The following is a 27,323-nucleotide window of genomic DNA, read 5'->3' on the forward strand; positions in this document are numbered from 1 at the left end:
GCGTCGTTGGTTTAACAATCCTGAGTGTGACTAATAGTTACACCAACAGCCAATTTAAGATAATCCATCAAGCTCATAGCATGGCTCATTTATGGTTGTTTGAAGCAACATACAGAGGTACCTGTTCTCTGGAACAAAAAATATTTAAGTTTTGTCCATTTTTTTTTAACTGCCCCAGAACTTGGGAGCCCAATGTTCCTCTCTGCTTTCTCCATGGCAATGCATCGGCCAATTTGAGCCTAAATGCCAACCAATCAGTACCCTTTTCTCCAGTAATATAAATTGTGATTATTTGAAATTTGTCATTCTTGCATTTGTAAGTCAGTGAACACACGTATGAGAGGTCAACAAGATTTAATGCAGGTCAGGACATAGTAAGCTAGAGGTGATGTAAAACTTGGTTGCCCAAAGGACGAAAGGATGAAGACCAGCAAAAGATACATTAGAATAGTTAGGTTTTGATGGACTCAATTTTTTGCGGTCACATAGTAAATATTGGTTAGAAATTTTTACCATGTCATAAAGCTCCACCTAACTAGTTCCATCTGCTTACACTGCAGGACGGCACAGTAGCAGAATGATTAGCACTGGTGCCTCAGGGCACCAGGCCGGTCCAATTCCGGCTATGGATGACTGTCTGTGTGGAGCTTGCACGTGCAGGGGTTTTCTCCCACAGTCCAAAGATGTGTAGGTTAGGTGGCATGGTCATGATCAATGAGCGGGGTTAGAGGGATAGGGCAGGGAAGTGAGAAAAGTAGAGTGCTCTTTCAGTGGGTTGGTGCAGACTCAATGGGCCAAATGGCCTTCTTCTGCACTGCAGGGATTTTATGGTCATATGGCACTTTAATAAGACCATAAGACTTGGGCAGAATTAGGCCACTCAGCCCATCGAGTCTGCTCCGCCATTCGATCGTCATTGATATTTTTCTCATCCCCATTCTTCTGCTTTCTCCTCTTAACCTCTGATCCCCTTATTGATCAAGAACGTATCCAGCTCTGTCTTAAAGACACTCAGTGATTTGGCCTCCGCAGCCTTCTACGGCAAAAAGTTCCACAGATTCACCACCCTGGCTGAAGAAATTCCCTCTCATCTCAGTTTTAAAGGATCGTCCCTTTAGTCTGAGATTGTGTCCTCTGCTTCTAGTTTTTCCTACAAGTGGAAACATCCTCTCCACGCCCACTCTATCCAGGCCACGCAGTATCCTGTAAGTTTCAATAAGATCTCCCCTCATCCTTCTAAACTTCAACGAGTACAGACCCAGAGTCCTCAACCGTTCCTCCTATGACAAGCTCTTCATTTCCAGGATCATTCTTGGGAACCTCCTCTGGACTCTTTCCAAGGCCAGCACATTCTTCCACAGATATGGGGCCCAAAACTGCTCACAATACTTCAAATGGTGTCTGACCAGAGCCTTATATAACCGCAGATGTACATCCCTGGTCTTGTATTCGAGCCCTCTCGACATGAATGCTAACATTGTATTTGCCTTTCGAACTGCCGACTGACCCTGCATATTAACCTTAAGAGAATCGTAAACAAGGACTCCCAAGTCCCTTTGTGCTTCTGATTTCCTAAGCCATCTCCCCATTTACAAAATAATCTATGCCTCATTCCTCCTTCCATGTGCATAACCTCACACTTTTCCGCATTGTATTCCATCTGCCACTTATTTGCCCACTCACCTAGCCTGTCCAAGTCCTTCTGCAGCCCGTCTGCTTCCTCAATACTACCTGTCCCTCTACAGGTCTTTGCATCATCTGCAAACTTAGCAACAGTGCCTCAGTTCCTTCTTCCAGATCATTAATGTATATTGTGAAAAGTTGTGGTCCCAGCACAGACCCCTGAGGCAGACCACTAGTCACTGACTGCCATCCTGAAAAAGACCCTTTTATCACCACTCTCTGCCTTCTGCCAGTCAGCCAATCCTATATCTATGCCAGGATCTTACCCTTAACACCATGGCCCCTTAACTTATTTCACAATCTCCTATGCGGCACCTTATCAAAGGCCTTCTGGAAATCTAAATAAATCACGTCCACTGGTTCTCCTTTGACTAACTTTCTTGTTACTTCCTCAAAGAACTCTAACAGATTTGTCAGCGATGACCTCCCCTTGACGAAGCCATGCTGACTCAGTCCTATTTTATCATGCACTTCCAAGTACTCTGCGATCTCATCTTTAATAATGGACTCTAAAATCTTACCAATGACCGATGTCAGGCTAATTGACCTATAATTTTCCATCTTCTGCCTCCCTCCCTTCTTAAACAGCGGTGTTACATTAACCACTTTCCAGTCCTCTGGGACCCTTCCTGCCTCCAGTGATTCCTGAAAGATCACCACCAATGCCTCCACAATCTCCTCAGCTATCTCTTTTAGAACCCTGGGGTGTAGTCCATCTGGTTCAGGTGATTTAACCACCTTCAGATTCCCCAGAACCTTCTCCTCAGTGATGGTCACTGCACTCACCTCTGCCCCTGATTCTCCTGGGGCTCTGGCATCCCACTGGTGTCTTCCACCGTTAAGACTGTGTAAAGTATCTATTCAGTCCCTCTGCCATTTGTAGCCACCTGTGTTGGCCACTTCCCTAATTTAAGATGAAGATTCGCAAAGAACGCAGGGAAAAATGGACAGGCTCAGAGAAGCAAGCAGCTTGCAAAGTTTTCCTGTATATTCGACTCGCAGAAAGCAGACAGCATTGAAACCAGCAATCTGACTATTAATGAGCGATTCCCGGGCACAATGGTAACAATCGAGAACGGTCAAAACAAGTCAGACTCCTCGGCGCCAGCAGGAGTCCAGGACAAAAGAGGGTAACGAGCACCCAAGGAACGCCCAGCGATCAGGGAACTGCCCCAGTATTGGGGGAATTCAAACCGATCGATTGGTACGTGATCCAATCGATTGGAGGCAGGAACGGGGTCCGCCCAAAAGGGCGCGAAGCCCCTGGGGCCTATAAAAGGCAGGTCCCAAGTTCAATTCAGTCTCTTAGCCGGCCCTCCCAGCAGAACATCTTAGCAGCTTGGAAGAACTCTTGACCGTGAGGAGAGGCCTAGCTAACAGCTACACCGACAAGTGTCCAGTCAACGCACGCCACGAGATAGGCGCTCCTGACCCTTAGTCCGTACCAGTTGGAAGCCTGCAGCCCAGGATTGAACAAGAGGCCATTGTTCCCTGACCCAGTGGGTTCTTTTCCAAAGATAAGTATTGGCCTGTAGTGGTAGAGATAGTCTAGTTTTGTAGTGTTTATGCATGAGTAGCGATTAACTGTGTATATAATAAACGTGTTTTGATTTGAACCTTACTAATTGGTGTACCGAGTTATTGATCAGCACTTGAACTTAAACCTCGTGGTGGTATCATAAAGATATCTGGCGACTCTAGAGCAAGGTAATAAAACAGAGCCAATTGAGTGTAAAGCACACTCACCAGAACGAGCAACACATTTCTTTGTTTCCTGCAATTACTTCTCCAGCCACATTTTCCAGTGGTCCAATGTCTACTTTTGCCTCTCTCTTAACTTTTATATATTGAAAAAATTCTTCCATCTTCTTTTGTATTACTAGCTAGCTTGCACTCATATTTCATATCTCCCCCCTTATTGCTTTTTTAGCTGTCCTCTGCACACTTTTAAAGGATTCCCAAACCTCTAGATTACCCCTAATCCTCACCACTTTGTATGTTTTTTCTTTTGCTTTTATGCTTCCCTCGTCAGCCTTGGATGCCTTGTCCTCCCCTTAGCATGTTTCCTCCTCCTTGGGATGAATTTCTGTTGTGCCTCCCAAATAACCCCAAAAAACACCTGCCATTGCTGTTCCACTGGCTTCCCTGCTAGGCTCCTTTTCCAATCAACTCTCAGCAGCTCCTCACTCATATCTTTGTAGTTACCCTTATTTAATTGTAATACCATTACATCTGATTGCAGCTTATTCCTCTCAAACTGCAGGGTAAATTCTATCATATTGTGGTCACTGGGTTCCTTCACCTTAAGTTCCCAAATCAAGTTTGCCTCATTACACATCATCAAATCCAGAATTGCCTGTTCCTAGTAGGCTCTGTCATGAGCCGCTCCAGAAACCAATCTCTTAGAAATTCCACAAATTCCTTTTCTTGGGATCCACTACCAACCTTATTTTCCCAGTCCACCTGCTTCCCATGATTATGAAATTAAAATGAAATGAAAATCGCTTGTCACAAGTAGGCTTCAAATGAAGTTACTGTGAAAAGCCCCTAGTCGCCACATTCCGGCGGCTGTTCAGGGAGGCTGATACGGGAATTGAACCATGTGCTGGCCTGCTTTCAAAGCTAGTGATTTAGCCCTGTGCTAACCCAGCCCCTACAGGATTATTGTAATATTGCCTTTTTTACATGCCTTTTCGATTTCCTGATTTATTTTCTGCCCTACATCCTGACTACTGCTAGGGGGTCTGTGCATAACTCTTTTTTACTTTTGCAATTCCTCAACTCTATCCACAGAGATTCTATGCCTTCTGATCCTATATCGCTGCTTCCTATCGATTTAACTTCATTCCTTATTAACAATGCAACCCCGTCCCCTTTTCCCAATTGCCTGACCTTTCGATCGGACACATATCCTTGGATATGTGGGGAATGACCACAGAATTCGGAGATGCAGAGGTATCTAGATATTCTAGTGCATGAGTCACAAGTTAATATGCAAGCATAGCAAGTGATTAAGAAGACAAATGGAATGCTATTCTTTATTAAGTGAGGTCTTGAACATAAAAAGTAACAATGTTATGCTTTAGTTATACAGGGCATTCATGTGACTACATTTCAAATACTGCATGCCATTTTGTCTTATTCAAAGAAGGATATAAATGCTTTGGAAGTGTTTCAGAGGAGGTTTACTAGTTTGATATCTGGAACGAGTACATTATCTTGTGAGGAATGCTTAGACCAGGGGTGGGAAAACTTTTCTGTGCAAGGGCCACATTCAGAAATTCACAATTTTAAAGGGCCGCATAGTATATTAATTAATAGTCCCGGTTGTAACCAATTAGCGTGCGGCATATACCTCAGCGCTTCCCCCGGCGGCATCCTGCCTTTAGCCCTCTTTTTCTCTACTTTTCAAAAATGGCGCTTCACCCGGTTATGATTCTGGGCGCCTCATATAGAACATAGAACAGTACAGCACAGAACAGGCCCTTCGGCCCTCGATGTTGTGCCGAGCAATGATCACCCTACTCAAGTCAACGTATCCATCCTATACCAGTAACCCAACAGCCCCCCCCCCCCCATTAACCTTATAAAAAAATATAAATGTTTTTTTTTTTTAAAATGTTTTTTTTTATGACTTGATCTTGGTGGGCCGCATAAAGACCTTTGGCCGTAGTTTGCCCATCCCTGGCTTAGACAGACTGGGCATGTTTCTACTTGAGTTTAGAAGAGTGAGGGGTAACTTGATTAAGTACTTAAGATCCTCAATGGGCTTGACAAGGTGAACATGGAAAGATGTTTCCTCCTGTGGGTGAGTTCAGAAGTAGGAAGCCTCGTTTTAAAATAAGGGATCGCCCTTTTAGGACAGAGAAGAGGAGAAATATTTTCTGTGAGGGTTGTACAACACTAAGGGACAATATAACACGGTCAATCCATCTAAGCTGCACATCTTTGGCCTGTGGGAGGAAAGTGGAGCACCTGGAGGAAAGCCACGCAGTCACCCAAGGTCTCCTTCTGCCCTGTAGCTATTCTATGGTTCTAAATCCACACTTGTCCAAATGACCTTTAATTTTGCCCAGGATTATTATCTTTAAACATTTGTGCTAAAAAAATGTTTTTTTTTTAAATCTACACACCACTGAGGTTAAACTGATTGAATTGTAATTTCTAGGTTTATCCTTGCGCCTATTTTTTTGAACCAAGTTGTAGCATTTGCAATTCTCAAGTCCTCTGGTTCCACCCCTGTATCTAACAAGGAATTGATGATTACAGTCAGTGCCTACACAATTTCCCCCTTCTCCTCCTTCAGCATTATTAAATTAATTCCACCTAATGTTGGCAAAAGTACAGTAAGTCTTTCTAAAACCTCCTCTTTATCAACTTTTAGCCATCCAACATCTTTAATGTCTCCTCTTTCACTGCGACTACTTCCTTGGTCCAGTCAGATACAATCTGCTCATTTGATAATTCAGCCATTTCCTCTGCCTCCATAGTCCTTAATTCCTACTCTTTCAATATGTATATGCTTAGAAACTTTTAAAGTCCCTTTCCTGTTAGCTGTGACCTCTTCTCAATAGTCCCGCTTTGGCTTTCTTATTTCTTTTTACATTTTCTCTCTATATTTAGCTGCGTTTTCACTTGTATTATTGTCAGTGCAGCTAATTAAAGTAACAAATGATATCATCACATCCAGCAGCATCATTGATTATTCTTGGTCCATGAACACATGTTTCTAAATAGTCCCAAGACTTAGCAGGCTAACTCAAGCTATGAATAAAATTGGTTCATACCTGCACTGTGGAAGTAAGCTAGTAACTTGCTGCAGCTTTTCCTGCAGAGAAATGACCTCTGCAATACATTTCTTCTCGATTTCTTTGCATTGCTGTTCATAAGAAGTCTTCAGACTTTTTATTTCTTCTATATGTTGTTTCTCTAACTCAGCCTTCTGTTGGCAAAACTCCAGCTTTATCTTTTCAATCTCCTCAAGCCGAGCTGACCGAACTCGTAACTGCTCCTTAAGATCTAAGCAACAAAAACTAAAGTGTCATATTCTATTCCTTTATATAGAAAACAAAGATTTAAATTTACTTTATTCCCCCAATACATTGCATTATTCTCCAAATAAATTGCAGTTTTCTACTAGTATGATGAAAAAAAAGTTTAGAATTGCTAAATAAAGCTTTACCATTAAGATCTTGGGAACTAGCACGTGAGCTTTCTATCTGCATTCGCAAACTAGCATTTTCTTCTTGACTTTGCAACTGCAAATTTATGTATGCAGCCTGGAGGTCTTCAATCTGCAATTGTAATCAAGGTTAAGTAATGAAACAGGGATTTTCATTTCCCACATATGCAATTTCTCTTCTGGGCTAACACACTGAAATGGTTAACATCAGTAATTTAACTTTCCAACTGATTAAATTCTCTCAAAATCCTTCATATTCATACATTTAAATTCAGGCAGTGCCTTTCACAACCTCAGATCATCTAAATGTGTTTTGCAACTAATTAACTACTTTTTTGTGCAGTCGCTGTGGCATTGTAGGAAGCACAGCAACAAGGCCCCAAAAACAGCAACAATATGTGAAATCAAAATATGTCTGAAGGCACATGCAGCTATGGGCTTGCAACATCCTGGCTGTAGCACTGAGGGTATGGGTTCTAGAACTATCTGTGCCCCTCACCAAGTTGTTCCAGACTGCCACAGGAATCTAGCTAACAACGTGAAAAATTATGCAGGTATGTTCTGCATTAAAAAAAACAAGACAAATCTAATATGGCTAATTATCATCCATCAGACTTCTCACTCAATCATTAAAGTAATGGTTGGTTTTGTTGACAATGTCACCTTGCTCACATAACCTGCTCACAGATGCTCAGTTTGGGTGCTGCAGGGCCACTTACAGGTATCAATACAGCTTTGATCCAAGCATGGACAAAAGAGCTAAATTCCAGAAGTGAAGTGAGAGTGACTGCCTTTGATATCGTGGCAGCACTTGACTGAGTGTAAATAATTGATGTCAACGGGGATCAGGGAAAATCTTCACTGATTGAAATCATAATTAGGTCAAAAAAGATGGTTGTGATTGTTGAAGGCTAAATGGTAGGTGTTCCTCAGTCTTGGCCCAACCATGTTCAGCTGCTTCATCAAAGATATTCCCTCCAATACAGGGATGTTCGCTTATGATTGCAGTGTTCAGCAACTCCTCAGTTACAGAAGCAATCTGTACCCAGATGAAGCAGGACCTGAACAACATTCAGACTTTGGCTGATAAATAATATTCACCATGTAAGTTCCAGGCAATGACCATTCCCAACAAGACAAAGTTTAACCATTTCTCCTCGACGTTCAATGGTATTACCATTACTGAATTCCCCACCAGTCATATAAATACTGTGGCTACGAGAGCAGATCAGAGGCTGGGAATTCTGCACTGAGTAACACATTTCTTGACTCCGCAAAGCTTGTCCACCGTCTACTATGCAGAAATGAAGAATGTGATGCGATATACTCCACTTGCATGTTTGTCAGCAGCTCCAAGAGCCCCAAAAAAGCTCAATGTCAAGGACAAAGCAGCCAGCTTGAACAACAACCAAATCATGACCTTAAATATTCACTACCTCCACCACCAATGCCAGATCATCGACATGGATACCACTATTACACGTGGAAACACCACCCACCAGGTACGCGGCACATACTCGTGCGACTCGACCAATGTAGTCTACCTCATACGCTGCAGGAAAGGATGTCCCGAAGCGTGGTACATTGGCGAGACCATGCAGACACTGCGACAACGAATGAACGGGCATTGTGGGACAATCACCAGGCAGGAATGTTCCCTTCCAGTCAGGGAACACTTCAGCAGTCAAGGGCATTCAGCCTCTGATCTTCAGGACAGGTGACAACGCAGAATTGCCGAGCAAAAACTTATAGCTAAGTTCCGCACGCATGAGTGCGGCCTCAACCTGGATCGTGGATTCATGTCGCATTACATTCACCCCCCACCATCTGGCCTGGACTTGCAAAATCCTACCAACTGTCCTGGCTTGAGACAATTCACACCTCTTTAACCTGGGGTTACCCCTATCTCTGGATCTGTAAATTACTCTCTTGATTACCTGCAAATGCTTGCATTCCAAGCATTGTCTGGCATCTCTGACTTTGTCTATATAAATGTTTCTGGAACATACCTCTCCATTCACCTGAGGAAGGAGCAGTGCTCCGAAAGCTCGTGTTTGAAACAAACCTGTTGGACTTTAACCTGGTGTTGTAAGACTTCTTAGAATGCACAGTGGCAGCAGTGTACACCATCTACAATTTGCCCTGCAGTAACTCAGATTCCCTCAACGACAAATTCCAAACCTGTGGGGCGGTATTCTCCCCTACCCGGCGGGGCGGGGGGTCCCGGCGTAGCGGAGTGGCACCAACCACTCCGGCATCGGACCTCCCCAAAGGTGCGGAATTGTCCGCACCTTTAGGGGCTAGGCCCGAGCCGGAGTGGCTCCCGCTCAGCCGACTGGCGCCAACGGCCTTTGGCGCCACGCCGACCGGCATCGAGGCTGGCCGAAAGGCCTTCAGCAGTCAGCATGAGTCCGCGCATGCGCCGGAGCGTCAGTGGCCGCTGCCGTCACCACTGGCACATGCGCGGTGGAGGGGATCTCTTTCGGAGGCCGTGGCGGCGGCGGAAGAAAAAGAGTGCCCCCACGGCACAGAGCCGCTCGCCAATCGGTGGGCCCCGATTCCGGGCCAGGCCACCGTGGGGGCACCCCCCAGGGTCCGATCGCTCTGCGCGCCCCCCCCCCCCCCCCCCCCCCCCCCAAGGAAATTAGGGATAGTCAATGCTAGCCTATCCAACACTGCCCACACCCCATGAGCGCCACAGTCAACAGCAACAAAACACTCATCTTTTACCTCAAAGAAAGCTGGTCACTGATTTGGGAGATGCTAGAGCATCCATTTTCTCTCTGCCAACATCAGTTTGAATCGCGCTAGGATATCTGAGAGCCACGGTCAACCCTGATTTCCTCTATTAAAAAATCTTAATTTATTAGTTTTTCTTCCAAAATGTAGATACTGCTATTGGATACATTGAATTATTTTGCTTACCTTTTTGAAATCATTAGTTAATTGTGTTTGGATATCTCTTAGTTTACTGTATTCCTCAAGTAGTTTCCTTTGCAGTATCAGTAGATTAGTTTGCGTAGCTACAAACCAAAAGATAACGGTCAGCTAATCTCATTTAATATCTCACTACAGACTGAAAAAATATCTGGAAATCTGTGTTACAAAATTGAGAAATTCTGTTAATATTTTATCAGGAACCACAAAGTTCTAAAAGCATCTAATGATTTCTACTGCATTATTCAAATTTTAGAAAGTTCCACTCCTATCAGACATCTTCATACACTTGCTTTAATGTTTCTTCATGATAATTCAGGAACTGTTCCACTGCAATTGTCACAACGGAGAAGCAATTAAAATTGCCAGAACATTAAAAAAATCATCATACATTAAGCATCTAAAGATGACAATTTTTCATGGATTATGATGTTTTATGTTATCAGTGTTCTTTTACATAATGTGACAAAATAAACATAATGGCCCAGATTTCATGGTCAGCATCAAAACAATGATGCTCGCTACAGTATTGACCTTGAAGGAACTCCCACACAGATCTATGGTCTCTGTGGGGTGTATTTCCCTTTAACCAACATTACTTAGAACCTATTGCCAAATCAAGGGAATAGCCAGGTGTTTATCAGTGCCACGTGGGTTTCCACATTTTTAGGTGCATATATCCAGACTCCAGTTTCAGAGAAGCAATGACAGCAAATGCAGACAGTTTCAGTCATTACTAATGCAATATTTAGGCCAGTGAGTCATCAATGATTTATATTTTTAATAATTTGTCAGATAATACTTTTCTTTCACATATGTATTCTCTTAGCAAGAATTCTGTGAACATGGGTGACACAAAAGAGCATGCAGTCTTATCACCTCACTACAAAATATCAAACAGATATTGAAAGATATATTTTGGGGGAAATCTTACACAATACATTGAAGCATTGGAATAGGAGTAAGCCATTTGGTCCCTGGAGCCTGTTTTGCAATTCGAGAGCGGACTATACGGTCAATAGAAGAGTCCTGGGGAAAATTAATGTACAGAAAGATCTGGGAGTTCAGGTCCATTGTACCCTGAAGGTGGCAACGCAGGTCGATAGAGTGGTCAAGAAGGCATACAGCATGCTTGCCTTCATCGGACGGGGTATTGAGTACAAGAGTCAGCAGGTCACGTTACAGTTCTTTAGGACTTTGGTTAGGCCACATTTGGAATACTGCGTGCAGTTCTGGTCGCCACATTACCAGAAGGATGTTGATGCTTTAGAGAGGATGCAGAGGAGGTTCACCAGGATGTGCCTGGGATGGAGGGTGCTAGCTATGAAGAAGGGTTGAGTAGATTAGGATTGTTTTCGTTGGAAAGACAGAGGTTGAGGGGGGACCTGATTGAGGTCTACAAAATTATGAGGGGTATGGACAGGGTGGATAGCAATAAACTTTTGCCAAGAGTGGGGGTGTCAATTACATGGGGTAACGATTTCAAGGTGAGAGGGGGAAAGTTAAAGGGAGATGTGCGTGGAAAGTTTTTTTTATGCAGACGGTGGTGGGTGCCTGGAACGCTTTGCCAGCGGAGATGGTAGAGGCGGGCACGATAGCATCATTTAAGATGCATCTAGACAGATATATGAACGGGCGTGGAACAGAGGGAAGTATATCTTTGGAAAATAGGCGACAGGTTTAGACAAAGGATCTGGATCAGCGCAGGCTGGGAGGGCCGAAGGGCCTGTTCCTGTGCTGTAATTTTCTTTGTTCTTTGTACCAGAGTTGTGGTTGAGGTGGGGTTAATAGCATATTTAGACTCTGATTAATAATAGCATCCTGATTATTAATCTTACAAGATTAAGATTATTGACAGAAATTAAATGAAGTAGGATCCGGATTAATGATGCAATAGGTCTCTAAAAATCAATTATTGCAAATAATAAACAATCTATAAGCATCTAGATTATTTATGCGATACTGTCTAATTGTTGAATCAACAGGCATCTGATTATTAATGCAATAAGGACCATGTAATTAATGTAATTAGATCTTCATCATTAATGAAAAGAATCATGATTAATAATGCAATAGAAGGCTGATTCTTTATGCCAGCTATAAGATCCTGATTGCTGATGGAACAGGCACCAGACTGTTAATGTAATAGTATCCTGAATTTTGATAGAATAGAACTCTGATAATCATGCATAAACCAGATTATTAATATAATAGGACCAGGGACACTGATGCAATATAATCCGTATTACTGATGTAGCAAGATTCCAATTATAAAGATAAATAACCTTTATTGTCACAAGTAGGCTTACATTAACACTGCAATGAAGTTACTGTGAAATGCCCCTAGTCGCTATAGTCCGGTGCCTATTCGGGTACAGAGGGAGAATTCAGAATTCTCAGCCGGTTTGGGAATTGAACCCGTGCTGCTGGCCTTGTTCTGCATCACAAACCAGCTGTCTAGCCCACTGAGCTAAACCAGCTGTCATATGTCTATGTCATATAATCAAGATTATTAATGCATTATGATCCTGATTATTCATGCAAGATGATCACTATTATTGAAGAAACATGCATCCTGGAAAAGATAAAGGCTTTTTTTGCATCAGCAATTGGTCCCCAAAGGGCAGTCCATTAGGCCACTCCCGCCAACAAAAAAAACCCGTGAGGATTTAGTGGGAGCTCATGGCTATCAGAAATCAGTCCAAGACAGCAATTCCTCCTTCACAGCTCAGCTCCAAAATCTTATCTTGCTGCTCCATTCGGGGTGGTCATGATCCACAGATTGAAAAGCGCTGCATTATATATTTCTGGTTAACAAAAATCATGTACCTAAAATGCAAAACTAAAATTTGACCTAGCATTAACTGCTGTTTAAGGAAGAATGTCCCCAACTTCCATCCCAGGACTCCAATGCCTCAAATTTAAAATTGTGTGTGTTTAATTTCCTCCAAGAGTTAATCCTTCTTTCTGTAACTCCTCCTGTACTTTCTTTTCCTACAACTCTGGCCTCTTGTACATCACCTTCACTCTTTGCCTCACCACACAAAACCAACTCTCGACAATTAACAGCTAAAACTCCTTTGCCTCTTCCCTCCTATTTTCCTTAAAACACACCCCCATCCACCAAGCTCTTGTTCATTTCTTATGTTCTTACAGTCATGGTTTGGAAATTGGTAAAACAATAACTTGTCTTTGATAAAGTAATTAGCGTATCTGGACAGCTCATTTTTCTTTGGTCAGTGCAATAAGGAAAATACAACCCATAAACTGTGATTGCAAATCAAGAGTTAGAAAAGGTGGGCAGCACGGTGGCTCAGTGGTTAGCACTGCAGTCTCACGGCACCAAGGTCCCAGGTTCGATCCCGGCTCTGGGACACTGTCCGTGTGGGGTTTGCACATTCTCCCCGTGTTTGCGTGGGTTTCATCGATTTCATAGAATTTACAGTGCAGGAGGCCAGTCGGCCCATCGAGTGGCCATTCGGCCCACCCAAGCCCACACTTCCACCCTGTCCCCATAACCCAGTAACCCCACCCAACACGAAGGGCAATTTTGGACACTAAGGGCAATTTAGCATGGCCAATCCACCTAACCTGCACATCTTTGGACTGTGGGAGGAAACCCACGCACACACGGGGAGAACGTGCAGACTCCGCACAGACAGTGACCCAGCCGGGAATCGAACCTGGGACCCTGGAGCTATGAAGCAATTGTGCTAACCACTATGCTACCGTGCTGCCCCTCCAACTCAAAGATGTGCAGGGAAGGTGGATTGGCCACACTAAATTGCCCCTTAATTGGAAAAAATGAATTGGGCACACTAAATCTATTTTTAAAAAAGCCAAGGTGCAATAGGTAGCTCTGATGGACGTCTCGTAGCTGAAACATTAACTCTTGTTTCACTTTCAGATGTTAATTAACCTGTTGTGAATATCCAGCACTTCCTGTTTATTTTTTTTATTGCCAGGAGTAACATGTTTTTGAAAATTACATTGAACTAAAATGTTCAAAAACAGGATTCAAACAGAGGCCGAGATTCTTCGGCCTCACCTGCCCGGCGACCGGAAATACCCATCCCAGGTCAATGGACTTTTATATGGTCCACGTCCCGTCCGTGGGCGACCGTGCGAAGAATCCAGCCCAGAATTTCTAACTAATATTATGTTTAATATCACAAGAGGTTAGAATTTAGGTGAGAATATAAATAGGATTTTAATTAAATATGTTTGTGCGACTTAGTTTCAACGGCTGCAAAATATCAGATAGTACAGAAAAGTAGTACACCTCTTGCTCCTTCAGCGAGATCTTTGTGGACCTGGCTTTCCTCATTAATAAAGTCTGTGGCTCCCAAAGATAGCGTTTCGTCAGATTGATCTTCATGTTCTCTTCTTTCTATCAAATTATCTTCATCCTGTATACTGGCAAATAACTGCCAAACCAAAACATTGAATTGAGACATATCACATTTTTTAAAAATCTGCAACGGCATACGATCTTACATCTGAACAAGCAAACTATGTAGGTATAAGGAAGAAGTTAGCAAAGATATTGGCCGACTAGATTTTAAAAATATGACGATGGATAGGCAATGGCAAAAACTTAAAAAATAAAATCATAATTTGCAATGATTCACTTAAGGAATAAAACAAAATAGCGGCAGAGCCATGCATAACAATTTTTGGAAGAAAATAAAACCAGAAACCCCTTTTAAAAAAGTCAGGAGGTTGGGCAGCATCTGTGGAGAGAGAAATAGAGTTAACTTTTCGGATTGCTGACCTTTAATCTATATTGGAAAAAGTCAGAGATGTGACAGAATAAAAAACAATTTATAGGATCAGGGAAAGAAGGGGGGAAGGATTAGGACAAAAGGAAACGCTCGAGATTGAGTGACAGACAAGAGAGAAAGACGAGAGATTAAATGACAAGGCGGGATGGCAGTGCAAGTTTGCATGTTATAATTAAGCTACATCGCAGGCTTTTTAAATAGTTCTGATGGAAGGTCATCAACCTGAAACAGAACCTGTTGCAGTTCTCTCTAGCTTTGACAAAGAGTCATCCAGACTCAAAATGTTAGCTCCATTCTCACTTCAGAATGCTGTCAGGCCTGCTGAGATTCTCCAGTATTTTCAGTTCTTGTTTCATAAACTGCTTTGTTCTTTACAAATACTGTCAGACCTGCACAGTTTTTCCAGCAATTGCTGGTTTTTACTCCAGAATGTTATCATCTGCAGTATTTTGTGTTAAGTTATTGTATCATGTTAAAGGAATGATGTCAAACGGCAGATGCGAAGATTGGCATTATTTTAGAATTCAGCAGTAGTCAAGAAATTCATAATGAACTAAAAAGACAATGAGAGTAAAATAACAAAAGTCATAAGTAGATTGATTGTACAAGCTTCAGTACACTCGTGGAATGGGTAAAATTAGTGAAAGTAAGTTTGGGCCAATGAGAAGTGTTAGGAAAATTAAGGTAGTTTTAAGGGAATTATATTTATAATAATCATAAAAATAATCTTTATTAGTGTCACAAGTAGGCTTACATTAAAACTGCAATAAAGTTACTGTGAAAATCCCCTAGTTGCCACACTCCGGCACCTGTTCAGGTACTCGGTGCCGGAGAGGGAATTCAAAATGTCCAATTCACCTAACAAGCACATCTTTTGGGATTTGTGGGAGGAAACCGGAGCGCCCGGGGAAGCCGATGCAGACATGGGGAGAACGTGCAGACTCTGTACAGCCAGTGACCCAAGCCAGGAATCGAACCCAGGTCCCCAGCACTGTGAAGCAATAGTGCTAACCACTGTGATGCCATGCCGCCCATATTTATATTGGTGAACATTAGAAACAAGGTATAGTTTTAAGTTGGTTTAATTTAATATTTCTGTGAATGAAAGGGTGAAATGCACAATTAGATTCATGCTGGACAACGGTGTTCATATATGTGATATCTATGATAGTAGGTTAAGTTCCAAAAGTGTTTCTATTGTGCTGAGAACGGGCTATAGCATTAAGCTTAAATACAAGTAGCAATTATTGCTTAGCAACTGGAGGCCCTTATAAGGTTAAAAAAAAACCTTTTAATTTTAGTTTTAGCTGAATATAATGCAGTTGGAGACAGGGCACTGGGGAGTGAACCTCACACAACTCTGCCAGTAGAAGCTGAACAGGTCAAGGGACTTGCAAAGACCCAGTCTGCCTCAAAAATACAATAGAATCTAGATAACCAGGGAATTGGGACAGAAATAATGTCTAAGATGATTGAAGTTAAGAGAACAGAGACCAAGATATTGTTCAGAAAAATTCAAGGGAGAGCAAACAAAGTGTTCCGAGTTAAAGAGACAATTGCAGTAACTAGATTTAAAGTGAGACAGCAGACTTCAGAGGTAAATTTAATGTTTAATGCCATTTTAATAGTCTGTAAATCAAGAGTTAAAACAATTGTGCATAGTTTGTACTATAGTCAAGACAAAGAAATCCTAAAGGAATTAGTGTAAAATCCTGGATTGAATTTGCTGTTAAAAATGGAGCGGAAGTTTTGTTTCAAAGTGTCATTTGGAAAACCTGACTGGATTTTGGAATGCAAAGCACCAAAAGAAAGTAATGAGAGAAGATTTTAAAATGTGTTTTTGGGAGTGGGATTTGGAAACTCTCCTGTGACAATCATCTGGGGGAAATCCAGAGGAGAAATCCACAGAAATGCACTTGAGGTTCAGAGTGGAGAATGTATTTGACCACATCTTACGTGTTTAGAGAGACATTGTGTCACTGAGACTGTTGTAGCTTAAGATATACTTTGTAATCAGTGTTGATCTTAAAATGCATGTATGTCAAACTAAGGGGGGGAGGGGGCGGTAAAGGACTATCCATCATAATCCAATATTTTTGTGTTTAATAAATGTTTTTTTTGTTCAAATCAATTAGTAGCCCTGTGACTCTGTTCCTCTACATTTTTTTTAAATGTAAAAGCTTTGGGGCGGAATTCTCTGACAATGGGGTTATGTCCCTATGCCCGTGAGAAAACCGGCACAAATCACTCTGGACTTTCCTGGAGAAAGTCCAGAGTAATTCTCCGTTTTGCAGGAGGCTAGCAGAGCCCCGGAGTGCTCCTCGCAGCTGCAGATAAAGGGCCCTCCACTTCCGGCCGCAGGTCCGCACATGCGCGTGGCGGCCGCCTGCAGCGGTGTCCCCGCGCAACATGGCGGACCCACACCGGGGACCGGCCCCGACAATATAGGCCCCTCTCTGAGATTGCGCGTGCCTGGTGGCCCCAATCGCAAGACTGCCCGTCCTGGAGCCCCACCCCCGGTGATAGATCTGCAGCCGCCACTCTGAGCTCCCGCAGGGTGGAACCATGAGTGAACCACACCAGCAGGAACTCAGCCAGTTGTCGGCGGAACCTCTTTCAATGCCACCCGACCGGTGCTGTCGACGGCGCGCACGCGATTGGCGGCGATTCTCTGGTCTGAGGCCCATTCTCTGCGGTGAGCACGATTGCGATGCTGAGGCTCGGAGAATCCCGGCCATTCTTTTGAGCCAGAATTCGATTTTGGGATCTTTCTATCTGGTTACAACATCAACTGGGATCAAAAAAGAGGAAGGGGTAGGATAAATCATAATGGGGAAGAAGGAAATGACAGGCCATTAAACAAATACTCTGAATCTGTCTTTGTATAAGACAAATAAATCGAGAAATAGTGGAGAAACAAGGTCCTCGAGAATTAAATTTAAAGAAATTAGCAAAGAAACAGTTGTGAAATTAACAGGGCCGAAAGCAAGCAAATCTTTTGGACTTGCTTATTAAAATCTATGGTACAGAAGAGGTGACTAAAGGGATAGATATTAATCTTCCCAAAATTCCCTAGATTCGAGAGCAGTCCTTTTGTTTGGACAGTTGGCAAATATAACCTCACTATTCAAGAAAGGAGGGAAGAGAGAAAACAGGAAGTTAACCAATTAACCTGCATTAGTGGGATCTATTTTTAGTGCATGCTAACAGGGCATTTGGATAAACGTATGATTGGGCAGCAGCAATGTGATTTACGAAAGAATTGTGTTTGACAATTCAGGTTTTTTGAGGATGGAACTAGTAAGATGGATAATGTACCACAAAACCCATTGCTTGAGCCACCTCAATTTACAATCTATATTGACGACTTAAGGAAGAGGTCAAAAGTATTATATCCAAGTCTGCTAACTATACTAAGTTAGGTGGGAAAGTCAGCTGCAAAAAGGATGCAGAAAAGATTAGACCCGGTTATAGAAAAAGGTGGAGAGATATTTATGGGGAAACATAAAAACGCAGATTTTATTTTTAAATGGTGAGAGATTGAGATATTTCAGGATTCAGGGGAATATACGTGTCTTTGTCCATGAAACACCAAATTAGCATGCAGCTACAGAAAGAAATAGTAGTAATAATAATAATCTTTATTATCGTCACAAGTAGACTTACATTAACACTGCAATGAAGTTACTGATAAAATCCCCTAATGGCACACTCCGGCACCTGTTCGGGGGAGAATTCAGAATTTCCAATTCACCTAACACGCACATCTTTCAGGACTTGTGGGAGGAAACTGGAGCAAACCCATGAAGAAAGGGAGAACGTGAAGACTCTGCACAGTCAGTGACCTAAACGAGAATCGTGCTTGGGACCCTGGCGCTGTGAAGCAAACAGTGCTAACCACTGTGCTACCATGGCACACAAAATTAGGTGAGCAAGTGTTATTCTGGACTTTATCACTAATGGATTGGAGTACAAGGACAAATAGATCTTACTGCAATTGGATAGGGCCTTTCTGAGCCCACACCTGGAGGGCTGCGTATCGTTTTAGTCCCTTTATCCAAAGAAGGATATACTTGCCTTCAGCGTGTAACAAAGCTTCACTAGATGAATTTTGGCTAGAAAGAGTGCCCTATGTGGAGAGGTTCAGTAGACTACATTTATTTTCCCCAGAGTTCAGAACAGAGGTGGCCTCATTGAAACATGTAACTTTCTTAAGTGTTAGGGCGGCACGGTTGCGCTGTGGTTAGCACTGTTGCCTATGGCTCTGAGGACCTAGGTTCGATCCCAGCCCTGGGTCACTGTCTGTGTGGAGTTTGCACATTCTCCTCTTGTCTGCTTGGGTTTCGCCCCCACAACCTAAAGATGTGAAGGTTAGGTGGATTGGCCACACTACATTGCCCCTTAATTGGAAAAATAAAAATTGGGTACACTAAATTTATTTAAAAAGAAAACTTTCTTAAGACACTTGATAGGGTATTTGCTGAAAGTATGCGTACCATGGCTCGGGAGATTGCAACATGGAGTCACCGTCTCAGGAGGATCAGCTATTAAGGGCTGAGATGAGAATTGATTCATATAGTCATAGAGGTTTACAGCATGGAAACAGGCCCTTTGATCCAACATTTTCGTGCCTCTGGACCCTTTTGTACCTCTCCCCTTAAACCTATGTCCTTTAGTTTTAGACTCCCCTACCTTTGGGAAAATATGTTAGCTATCTACCTTATCTATGCCCCTCATTATTTTATAGACCTTTACAAGGTCCTCCCTAGGCCTCCTACGTTCCAGGGAAAAAAGTCCCATTGTATCCAGCCTCTCCTTCTAACTCAAACCATCAAGTCCCGGTAGCATCTTGGTAAATCTTTTCTACACTCTTTCTAGCTTAATAATATCCTTTCTATAATAGGGTGACCAGAACTGTACACAGTATTCCAAGTGTGGCCTTACTAATGTCGTGTACAACTTCAACAAAACGTCACAACTCCTGTATTCAATGTTCTGACCAATGAAACCAAGCATGCCAAATGCCTTCTTCACCACCCTGTCCACCAGTGACTCCACTTTCAAGGAGCAAGGAACATGTACTTCCAGATTTCTTTGTTCTATAACTCCCCCCAACACCCTGCCATTAACTGAGTAGGTCCTTCCCCGATTCGATCTACCAAAATGCATCACCTCACATTTATCTAAATTAAACTCCATCTGCCATTCATCAGCTCACTGGCCCGGTTGATCTAGATCCCATTGTAATCCTAGATAACCTTCTTCACTGCCCACTATGCCATCAATCTTGATGTCATCTGCATACTTACTAACCATGCCTTCTAAATTCTCATCTGGATGCTTAATATAAATAACAAGTAACAGTGGATGCAGCACTGATCTCTAAGGCACACCACTGGTCACAGGACTCCAGTTTGAAAAACAACCCTCTACAAAACACCCTTTGTCTACTGTCGTCAAGCCAATTTTGTATCCAATTGGCTACCTCACCCTGGATCCCGAGAGATTTAACCTTATGCAACAACCTACCATGCGTTAGCCCCCAAAGAGCTGTGAACCTTTAGAATTCTGATTGAACTCAGTTTCTCAAAAGAATAACTCAGAAATGTCTTGATCATTACATCAATTCTCAGAAAGCTAAGTTTTCTCTTTCCTTAAAACGGAGGGATGAATATCTTTTATATTGCTATGGGAGATATTCAGAACAGTATTCATGCTACAAATAGCGACTTGCGCCTTACAACCAATGTTTAAAGCCACTAAAACAGTCAACTGCTCGGCCCAAGATCGTAAGAAACTAGAGTCATGAACCTTTAGAATTCTCTGCCTGACAGATATGGAACCTTAATTATCAAATAACAAATTGAAACATTTTTGGATACAAAGGGAATCAAGTGCTCTAGGATTGTGTGGGAAGGTGCAGCTGAGATAGACAGCCAAGATCTTATTGAAGGCAAAATAAATGGGAGTGAGCCAATAACTTACTCCTGAGCCCATTTCTAATCTTATGATTCAGAAACACATACATCAGTTGCCACCTACATGGGTACTCAAAGTTTTAGCTTTTAAAATGTAACGTCGGTACATTTCTTAATCTAATTTTTGATCAATTAAAGTAGGACACCAGTACATAAATATTGCAAGTTTTAATCCTTAAAGCAAGCATTATTGGCTTAGAAAAACACGTTTATTTTGAAACATGCATAAAGAAAATCAGAATACTGCTAATCAGAAAAAAGGTTCAGGACAATTTCTAAAAATGTGACATTTTGAAATATTAATGTACCTGGGTGAGTTGCATGCATTCATCAGATATCTTCTTGTTGAGCTTCTCTATCAAGGTTTGTGAAGATTCTTCAAAGTCTAAATAACAACCATTCATTACAAGTCAGAAAAGGCTGCCTGCACAAATGTCAATGATGCTCAGATATGTTAATTTTGAGGGGGTTCTAAGGAAGAGAAGATTTCTTGATTTCAGTGCTCTTCACTGAGCCACTCAATAGGAATTTAATTATGTAGCATGAAAAATGTTCCATTCAATTTTCTCATTTGGGATTCATTTAAATTAACCCAAGAGAAAATACTTACAATAAAAGCAGGAACATCAATTGTTCATAAATTTAAAACATTTGTCTAGCTGAAGGCAAAATTGGGTTAGGAAATTGCTTGAACTCAGTTTCTCAAAAGAGTAACTAAGAAATGTCTTGATCATTACATCAATTCTCAGAAAGCTAAGTTTTCTCTTTCCTTAAAACGGAGGAATGGACGTCTTTTCATATTGCTATGGGAGATATTCAGAACAGTATTCATGCTACAAATAGTGACTTGCACCTTACAACCAATGTTTAAAGCCACTAAAACAGTCAACTGCTCGGCCCAAGATCGTAAGAAACTACAGAGAGTCATGAACACAGCCGAGTCCATCACGCAAACCCACCTCCCATCCATTGACTCTGACTACACTTCCTGCTGCCTTGGGAAAGTGGGCAGCATAATCAAAGACCCCTCCCACCTGGGGCTATTCTCTCTTCCAACTTCTTCCTTTGGGCAGAAGCTACAAAAGTCTGAGAACACGCACCAACAGATTCAAAACAGCTTCTTCCCAACAGTAATCAGATTCCTGAATGACCCCCTTATGGACTGAACTGATCTCTCCATGCATTTCTCTACTGTGTAGCACTACTACGTATACTTCACCTGATGTCTATGTCTATATATTTTTTCACGTATGGAACGATCTGCCTGGATTGCACACACAACGATACTTCTCACTGTAACTTGGTGCACATGACAATAAATCAAAATCTAATCTTATTAAAATAAATTAAAATATTAAAGAGAAGATCTTGCATTGTTTTTTCATTAAATAAGTTAAATTTGTGTTGCCCCAATAAAGTTTTCTGTTTTTATCACCTTTTTGAGGAAAGCCTTGTATTTCCTGCTGGTACAGTGCTTGAAGCTGCTTTATTTCTGAAGAATGAGAGATCGTGAGCTTCTCCTGGAGTCTTTCAAGAGCAATTGCTTTTTCATTGTTCAAATTGTCACGAATAAGCTCCAGCTGAGCAGCATAAATCTGAGAAAGACTAATGCGCTGGGCCTCCAACTGAAGCTTTAACTCCGCCTGGCGATAAACAAAAAGGTCAATTTTCTTTATTTTTCATCCTCTTGCCCCACACACCTCATTATCTTTTTCCACGTTTCAATTTAAAGGGACAGAATGGTCCAACCAAAAACAGAGTCAACACAGCAGTCCTTCCTGCCCCGATGTATGCTGACAAAATTTTCCTTCTTTAGGAAAGTCACTTGAAAACACAAGTCAAGTCTCAGATCAGAACTTGAACATAGCTACTGACAGGATTATTACTGCAGATAGACATCTCGTGTATTTATTATAGATTCTATTGATTCATTTTTATAATTGAGCATGCACACAAGGTACAATTCACAAGAATGTCAATTTTGCAAATAAATATTTCTAAAATCTTTCAAGTATTGCAGCATTTTAAGAGATTAAGCAAAACTGTTTAAATTCCCTGAAAGCTTTATTAAATAAAAAATCATATCCTTTAAGACGTTGACTAATTTTTTTGAAGTGTGAGTTGGTGTACAATGGTGGGGCTGGGATGATGGTGGGGTAAAGATGTATGAATGATGTAATAGAGAAATAATGTTGAACTAAATGTTGAGAATCATACCTCTGCCTGTTTTGTAATTTGTTCCATCTGTTCCAGGTAACTTTGAGAAGATGCAGTGTACCCTTGAAGAGTGATAGACGTCTCACATCCTTTGCGCTCTGCGTCTTGTGCCTGCAGTAACAGGTTGTATATAACTCAAAACAAAAGTTGTGTTTTACTTTATAGAAAAGTTAGTGTTGACTTCCGATGATGGTGATGTGCTGAGAGGATGCACATCAGGTGGCTCCCCCTGAACTGGGACAAAAAAGGCACTTTTAATTGAATTTTGCCCAAAGAACAAGGGAAAAAAAATCCCTCAACAATTAAAGGAGGGTAACCGAGGAAAACTGCCAGTGAATGTGAGCTCGAGGGGGCAAAGAGACAGCAGAAGCAGCTGAAAGTGCCACGACCAGCAGGCGGACGAGATAGCAAACCCACGGGGCGAAGGGGCCCCAACCACCCAGGAGAGAGGGCGGCCAACAACCCAAGCATCAGCCTCCCCACCACCATCTGGAGACGGATGGACAAGCTTCCTGATGAAGCAGTTGACCGCCATGAAGGAGGCAATCAGGATAGAGATCCAGGTGTCGGTCAAGGTGTCGGTAGCAGAGGCAATGGCCACCATGAAGAAGGCAATCGATGGGAAAAAATTGGTAACGGAGGAGAGGACAATCCTCGACCTGGAAAAGGCCTCGATGGACCAGAGCAACAGATTCGCCGCCCTGGAAGCGGAGGTAAAAAGGTTGGTGGCGGTTCTGGAGAACCTCAGGGGTAAAGTCAAGGACCAGGAGAACAAATCCCGACTACAAAACATCAAGATCATGGGCCTGCCCGAAGGCATCGAGGGCAAAGACCCAACAGATTACATAGCCCAAATGCTGAGCAACATAGTCGGGAGACCGCTTCCCCAAGCCCCCAGAGCTTGACAGAGCGCACGGGTCACTTAGACTGAAACCCAAGGCTGGGGAGCAGCTGAAGGCAATTATCGCAAAGCTCCACCAATATCAGGACTGTGAGAGGATCCTGCGGTGGGCACGGCAACAAAAGCAATCACCTGGGAAGGACATAGCATCAGAATTTGCCAGGACATTGAGACAGAACTAGCAAAACGCAGGGCCGCATTTCATCAGGCAAAATCGGCCCTGTACAAGAATGGGGTACGTTTCGGTATGCTGTTCCTTGCCAGGCTCTGGGTCACATACCAAAAGATAGACATTACATTAAAGCCCCGAAGGAAGTGAATGAGTTGTCACAACCAACAGCTGGGACAAGACAGGCACTGCAACGATGAGAGTTGTTTAATAATAATCTTTATTAGTGTCACAAGTAGGCTTACATTAACACTGCAATGAAGTTACTGTGAAAATCCCCTAGTCACCGACGCGACTGCTCGGGTACACTGAGGAAGGATTCAGAAAGTCCAATTCACCTTAACAAGCAGGTCTTTTGGGATATGTGGGAGGAAATCTGAGCACCCGGAGGAATCTCACGCAGACACAGAGAGAACGTGCAGACTCCGCACAGGCAGTGACTCAAGCGGGAAACGAACCAGAGATCTTGGCGCTGGGAAGCAACAGTGCTAACCACTGTGCTACCGTGCCGCCCTTTGTACAGAGAAAAACTCTGAAAGAGCAAAAGACTCATTGGGCATTGAGAATGTTTTCAGGACTGTGCTGCCTCATTTTGATCATAAAGGGAAGACTGAGTCTTAGAAAGGAGCAGGGGCTGGGGAAGGCAGTGACAGTTTAGACAGGGAGAATGGGCAGTCAGCAGGGAAAAAGGAAGGGGCTGGACCAGCCCAGGGAAGAGGGTCACCATGCCAGTAGAAATAGCTAGCACAGGAAGGCAGAAAGCAAGGGGGACCGCAGCGCACCTCCTGGCAGGGAGGGAGCATCTGGTCGGTGAGGGGGGGTGCATAGGGATGGGGATGGGGAAGGGGGGGGACACAGAAAGGGGGGGGGGGGAAGAGGGACACAAAAGGAACAGTGAAGGAAAAATGAGCTGGGTATCGTACATGCCTCGGCAGGGGAGGAAAAGGCTGAGGAAACAAGATGGTGCCGCAAGCAGCCACTTTGGAGGGTCCCTGGACAAAGGGAACCCGGGAGCGCAGGGGCACACCAACGTGGCGTACACGTAGTTGGCGGTCATGTTGAGTGCCCGCTGGACAAAAGGAAACCCCGGAGCGTATGGGCCCGGCCTCATGGTGAGAACGGTGACAGCGGACATTCTGGACAGCCTCCGAACAAAGGGAAACCCTGGAGTGCATGGTTGATCCCACAGGTGCGTGAGGAAAGAAAACCCTCACCAGGATTATCACCTGGAATGTTAGGAGACTTAACGGCCCAGTGAAAAGATTCAGAGTCTTCGCCCATTTGAGAAGCCTAAAAGCCGACATAGTCTTCCTTCAGGAAACGCACCTGCGGGAGAAGGACCAACCACGGGTAAGAAAGGGCTGTGTGGGACGTATCACTCATGTTACGGGACCAGGGCTAGGGGAGTAGCCATATTGCTTAGCTAGAGAACGAGGTTCGCAGTGACACCAACACTTACGAACCAAGGGGGACGGTGCCTCATGGTCAGCGGTAGTCTAGGTTAATGTGTACGCGCCCAACTAGGATGACACAGTAGCAGTTCCTACACCCCCAGTGAGAAGGAATTCTCGTTCATTTCGCCGGTCCACACGCCATACTCGAGAATAGACTTCTTTGTAGTGGGAAAGCAGTGCTTCCAGTAACAGTAAGAAATACTCCGCAATAGTTACGTCCGCCACGCTCCACGTTAAAAGGAGGTTGGAGACGGGCCATGCCCAGAGCCCCACATGGAAGCTGGACACGGACCTACTGGCCGATAAGGTCTTCTGCCAGAAAATATCATAGGCCATCGCTGAGTACATTGCAAACAACCGGAATGGGGAAGTCTCACCTTCCATGTTCTGGGAGGCACTAAACACGATGAAATGGGGAGAGATTATAGCCTACAAGACATGAAGAGATAGGGAGGAGAGAGTGGCCAGGAAACCTCCATCCTGGAGGTGAACAGAAAATACTCCGAGGCCTTGACCATAAAGCTTCTGGCGGAGAGGAAAAGCTAAGATTGAACTTTAACCTGCTATCCACCAGGAAAGCAGTGTACCAACTCCGCTAGACATGGGGGAATCTTCTATGAGCACGGGGGAAAGGCTGGCTGCCTCCTGGCCCCCCAGCTGAGAATGCAGGCAGCCACGAGGGAGATAGCGCAGGTAAAAGACAGCAGAAGCAGACCAGTATTCGAGCAAAAAAGAGCTCAACCGAATATTTGAGACATTCTACCGAGGGTCTGTACACCTCCAAAGAGGATGCAGAGATGAAACGGTTCCTTGATGGACTGGGTATACCAGTTGTGGGGGACGATAGGTGGAGGGCGCTGGAGCCATCCATCATGGCGGTCCCGATCGCGGGAATTCAGGCGCAACAACCATAGCAGCTGCCTTTTAAAAATGACAGCCGCAATCAGCTTTAAAAATGGGGGAGCGCTGCGCATGTGTGCCCGATCATCAGTGCGCATGCCCGGAGCCCAGAGAGAAACACCCCCTCCTCAGTGTGCTGATCTTGGAGAAGTGTTTTTTAAAAATTCAATTCAGTCTTCCTGCATCTGTCTTGAACATGTTCAATGGCTGAGCCTGCAGAACTCTCTTTGATAGTGAATTTTAGAGATTAAAAAGATTCACAATACGTTGAGTTGTAACTCTTCCTCATCTATGTCTAAAATTGTTGCATTGTAATTTGCAGACTATATCCACAGGCGATAAACCACCCATCTGAGGAAAACGTACATTCTGCATCTGTAGAGTCCTGAGAGAATAATGCCTGTTTCAATGACTTCATTTCTCATTCTTCACTACTCTAGACTAATGCTCACCTCTCGCATTAAAGGTCAGGGAAAATGGTGGGTCGCGAATGTCGGCTGGCGTGGGCCCCGAAGGACCGACGGTTGTTAAAAATGGGTCTCGGGCAAAAAAAGTTTGAAAAACACAAGATAGCCCATGACTGGACACAGATCCACAAGTGGAACCTGACCAGTCTGGCGGAGGAAGTAAAAAAGGACCTGCAAAGACGGGATGGACTCCCGCTTACCCTGGCGGGGAGGGTGCAGACAATCAAAATGAGCGTACTGCGAGGTTCCTCTTCCTGTTGAGATCCATACCGATCTTCATCCCCAAGGCCTACTTCCACAAAGTAGACAAAATGATTATGGCGTTTGTGTGCAGGGGTAAGAACCAGTGGATCCCTAAGTCAACGCTGCAAAGGAAAAAGATGGGTGGTCTAGCCTTACCGAACCTACCTCTGGATGGCCACAGTCGTGAGGGTGAGGGGATGGATACGGAATGGGTGAGGCTGGAGGAGTCCACCTGCAAGGGAATGACCCCCCCCCCCTTTCCCCCCCCCCCCCCCCAAACCGCCCGAGCACACGCCTTGGCAGCGCTCCCATCCTCCCCCTCAAAGCACACATCCAGCCCAGTGGTGGTAGCCTCATTGTAGACGTGGAATCAAATAAGGCAACATTTCAGCCTAACCAAGATGTCCT

General features: G+C 43.5%; 1 protein-coding gene across 13 annotated transcripts in view; it reads right to left on the minus strand.

Moving 5' to 3' along the window:
• Positions 1-27,323, minus strand: part of akap9 (A kinase (PRKA) anchor protein 9) — a 332,810-nt gene that overhangs the window by 247,015 nt on the left and 58,472 nt on the right. For 10 of the 13 annotated variants that reach the window (XR_005460747.1, XR_005460744.1, XR_005460745.1 and 7 more), the window contains 7 exons: positions 22,782-22,892; positions 22,000-22,207; positions 20,873-20,949; positions 14,085-14,229; positions 9,791-9,888; positions 6,866-6,977; positions 6,471-6,702 (listed from right to left, as the gene is read on the minus strand). Coding sequence is in view for 1 of the 13 variants with exons in the window: in XM_038797918.1 (XP_038653846.1) it covers positions 6,471-6,702; positions 6,866-6,977; positions 9,791-9,888; positions 14,085-14,229; positions 20,873-20,949; positions 22,000-22,207 (872 nt within the window). In the remaining 12 variants the exon portion in view is untranslated. The remainder of the gene's footprint in view (positions 1-6,470; positions 6,703-6,865; positions 6,978-9,790; positions 9,889-14,084; positions 14,230-20,872; positions 20,950-21,999; positions 22,208-22,781; positions 22,893-27,323) is intronic. The other 3 variants (XR_005460749.1, XR_005460748.1, XM_038797918.1) reach the window with 1 other exon arrangement.

Source organism: Scyliorhinus canicula, chromosome 5 (genome assembly GCF_902713615.1).
Source record: "Scyliorhinus canicula chromosome 5, sScyCan1.1, whole genome shotgun sequence".
NCBI lineage: Eukaryota > Metazoa > Chordata > Chondrichthyes > Carcharhiniformes > Scyliorhinidae > Scyliorhinus > Scyliorhinus canicula.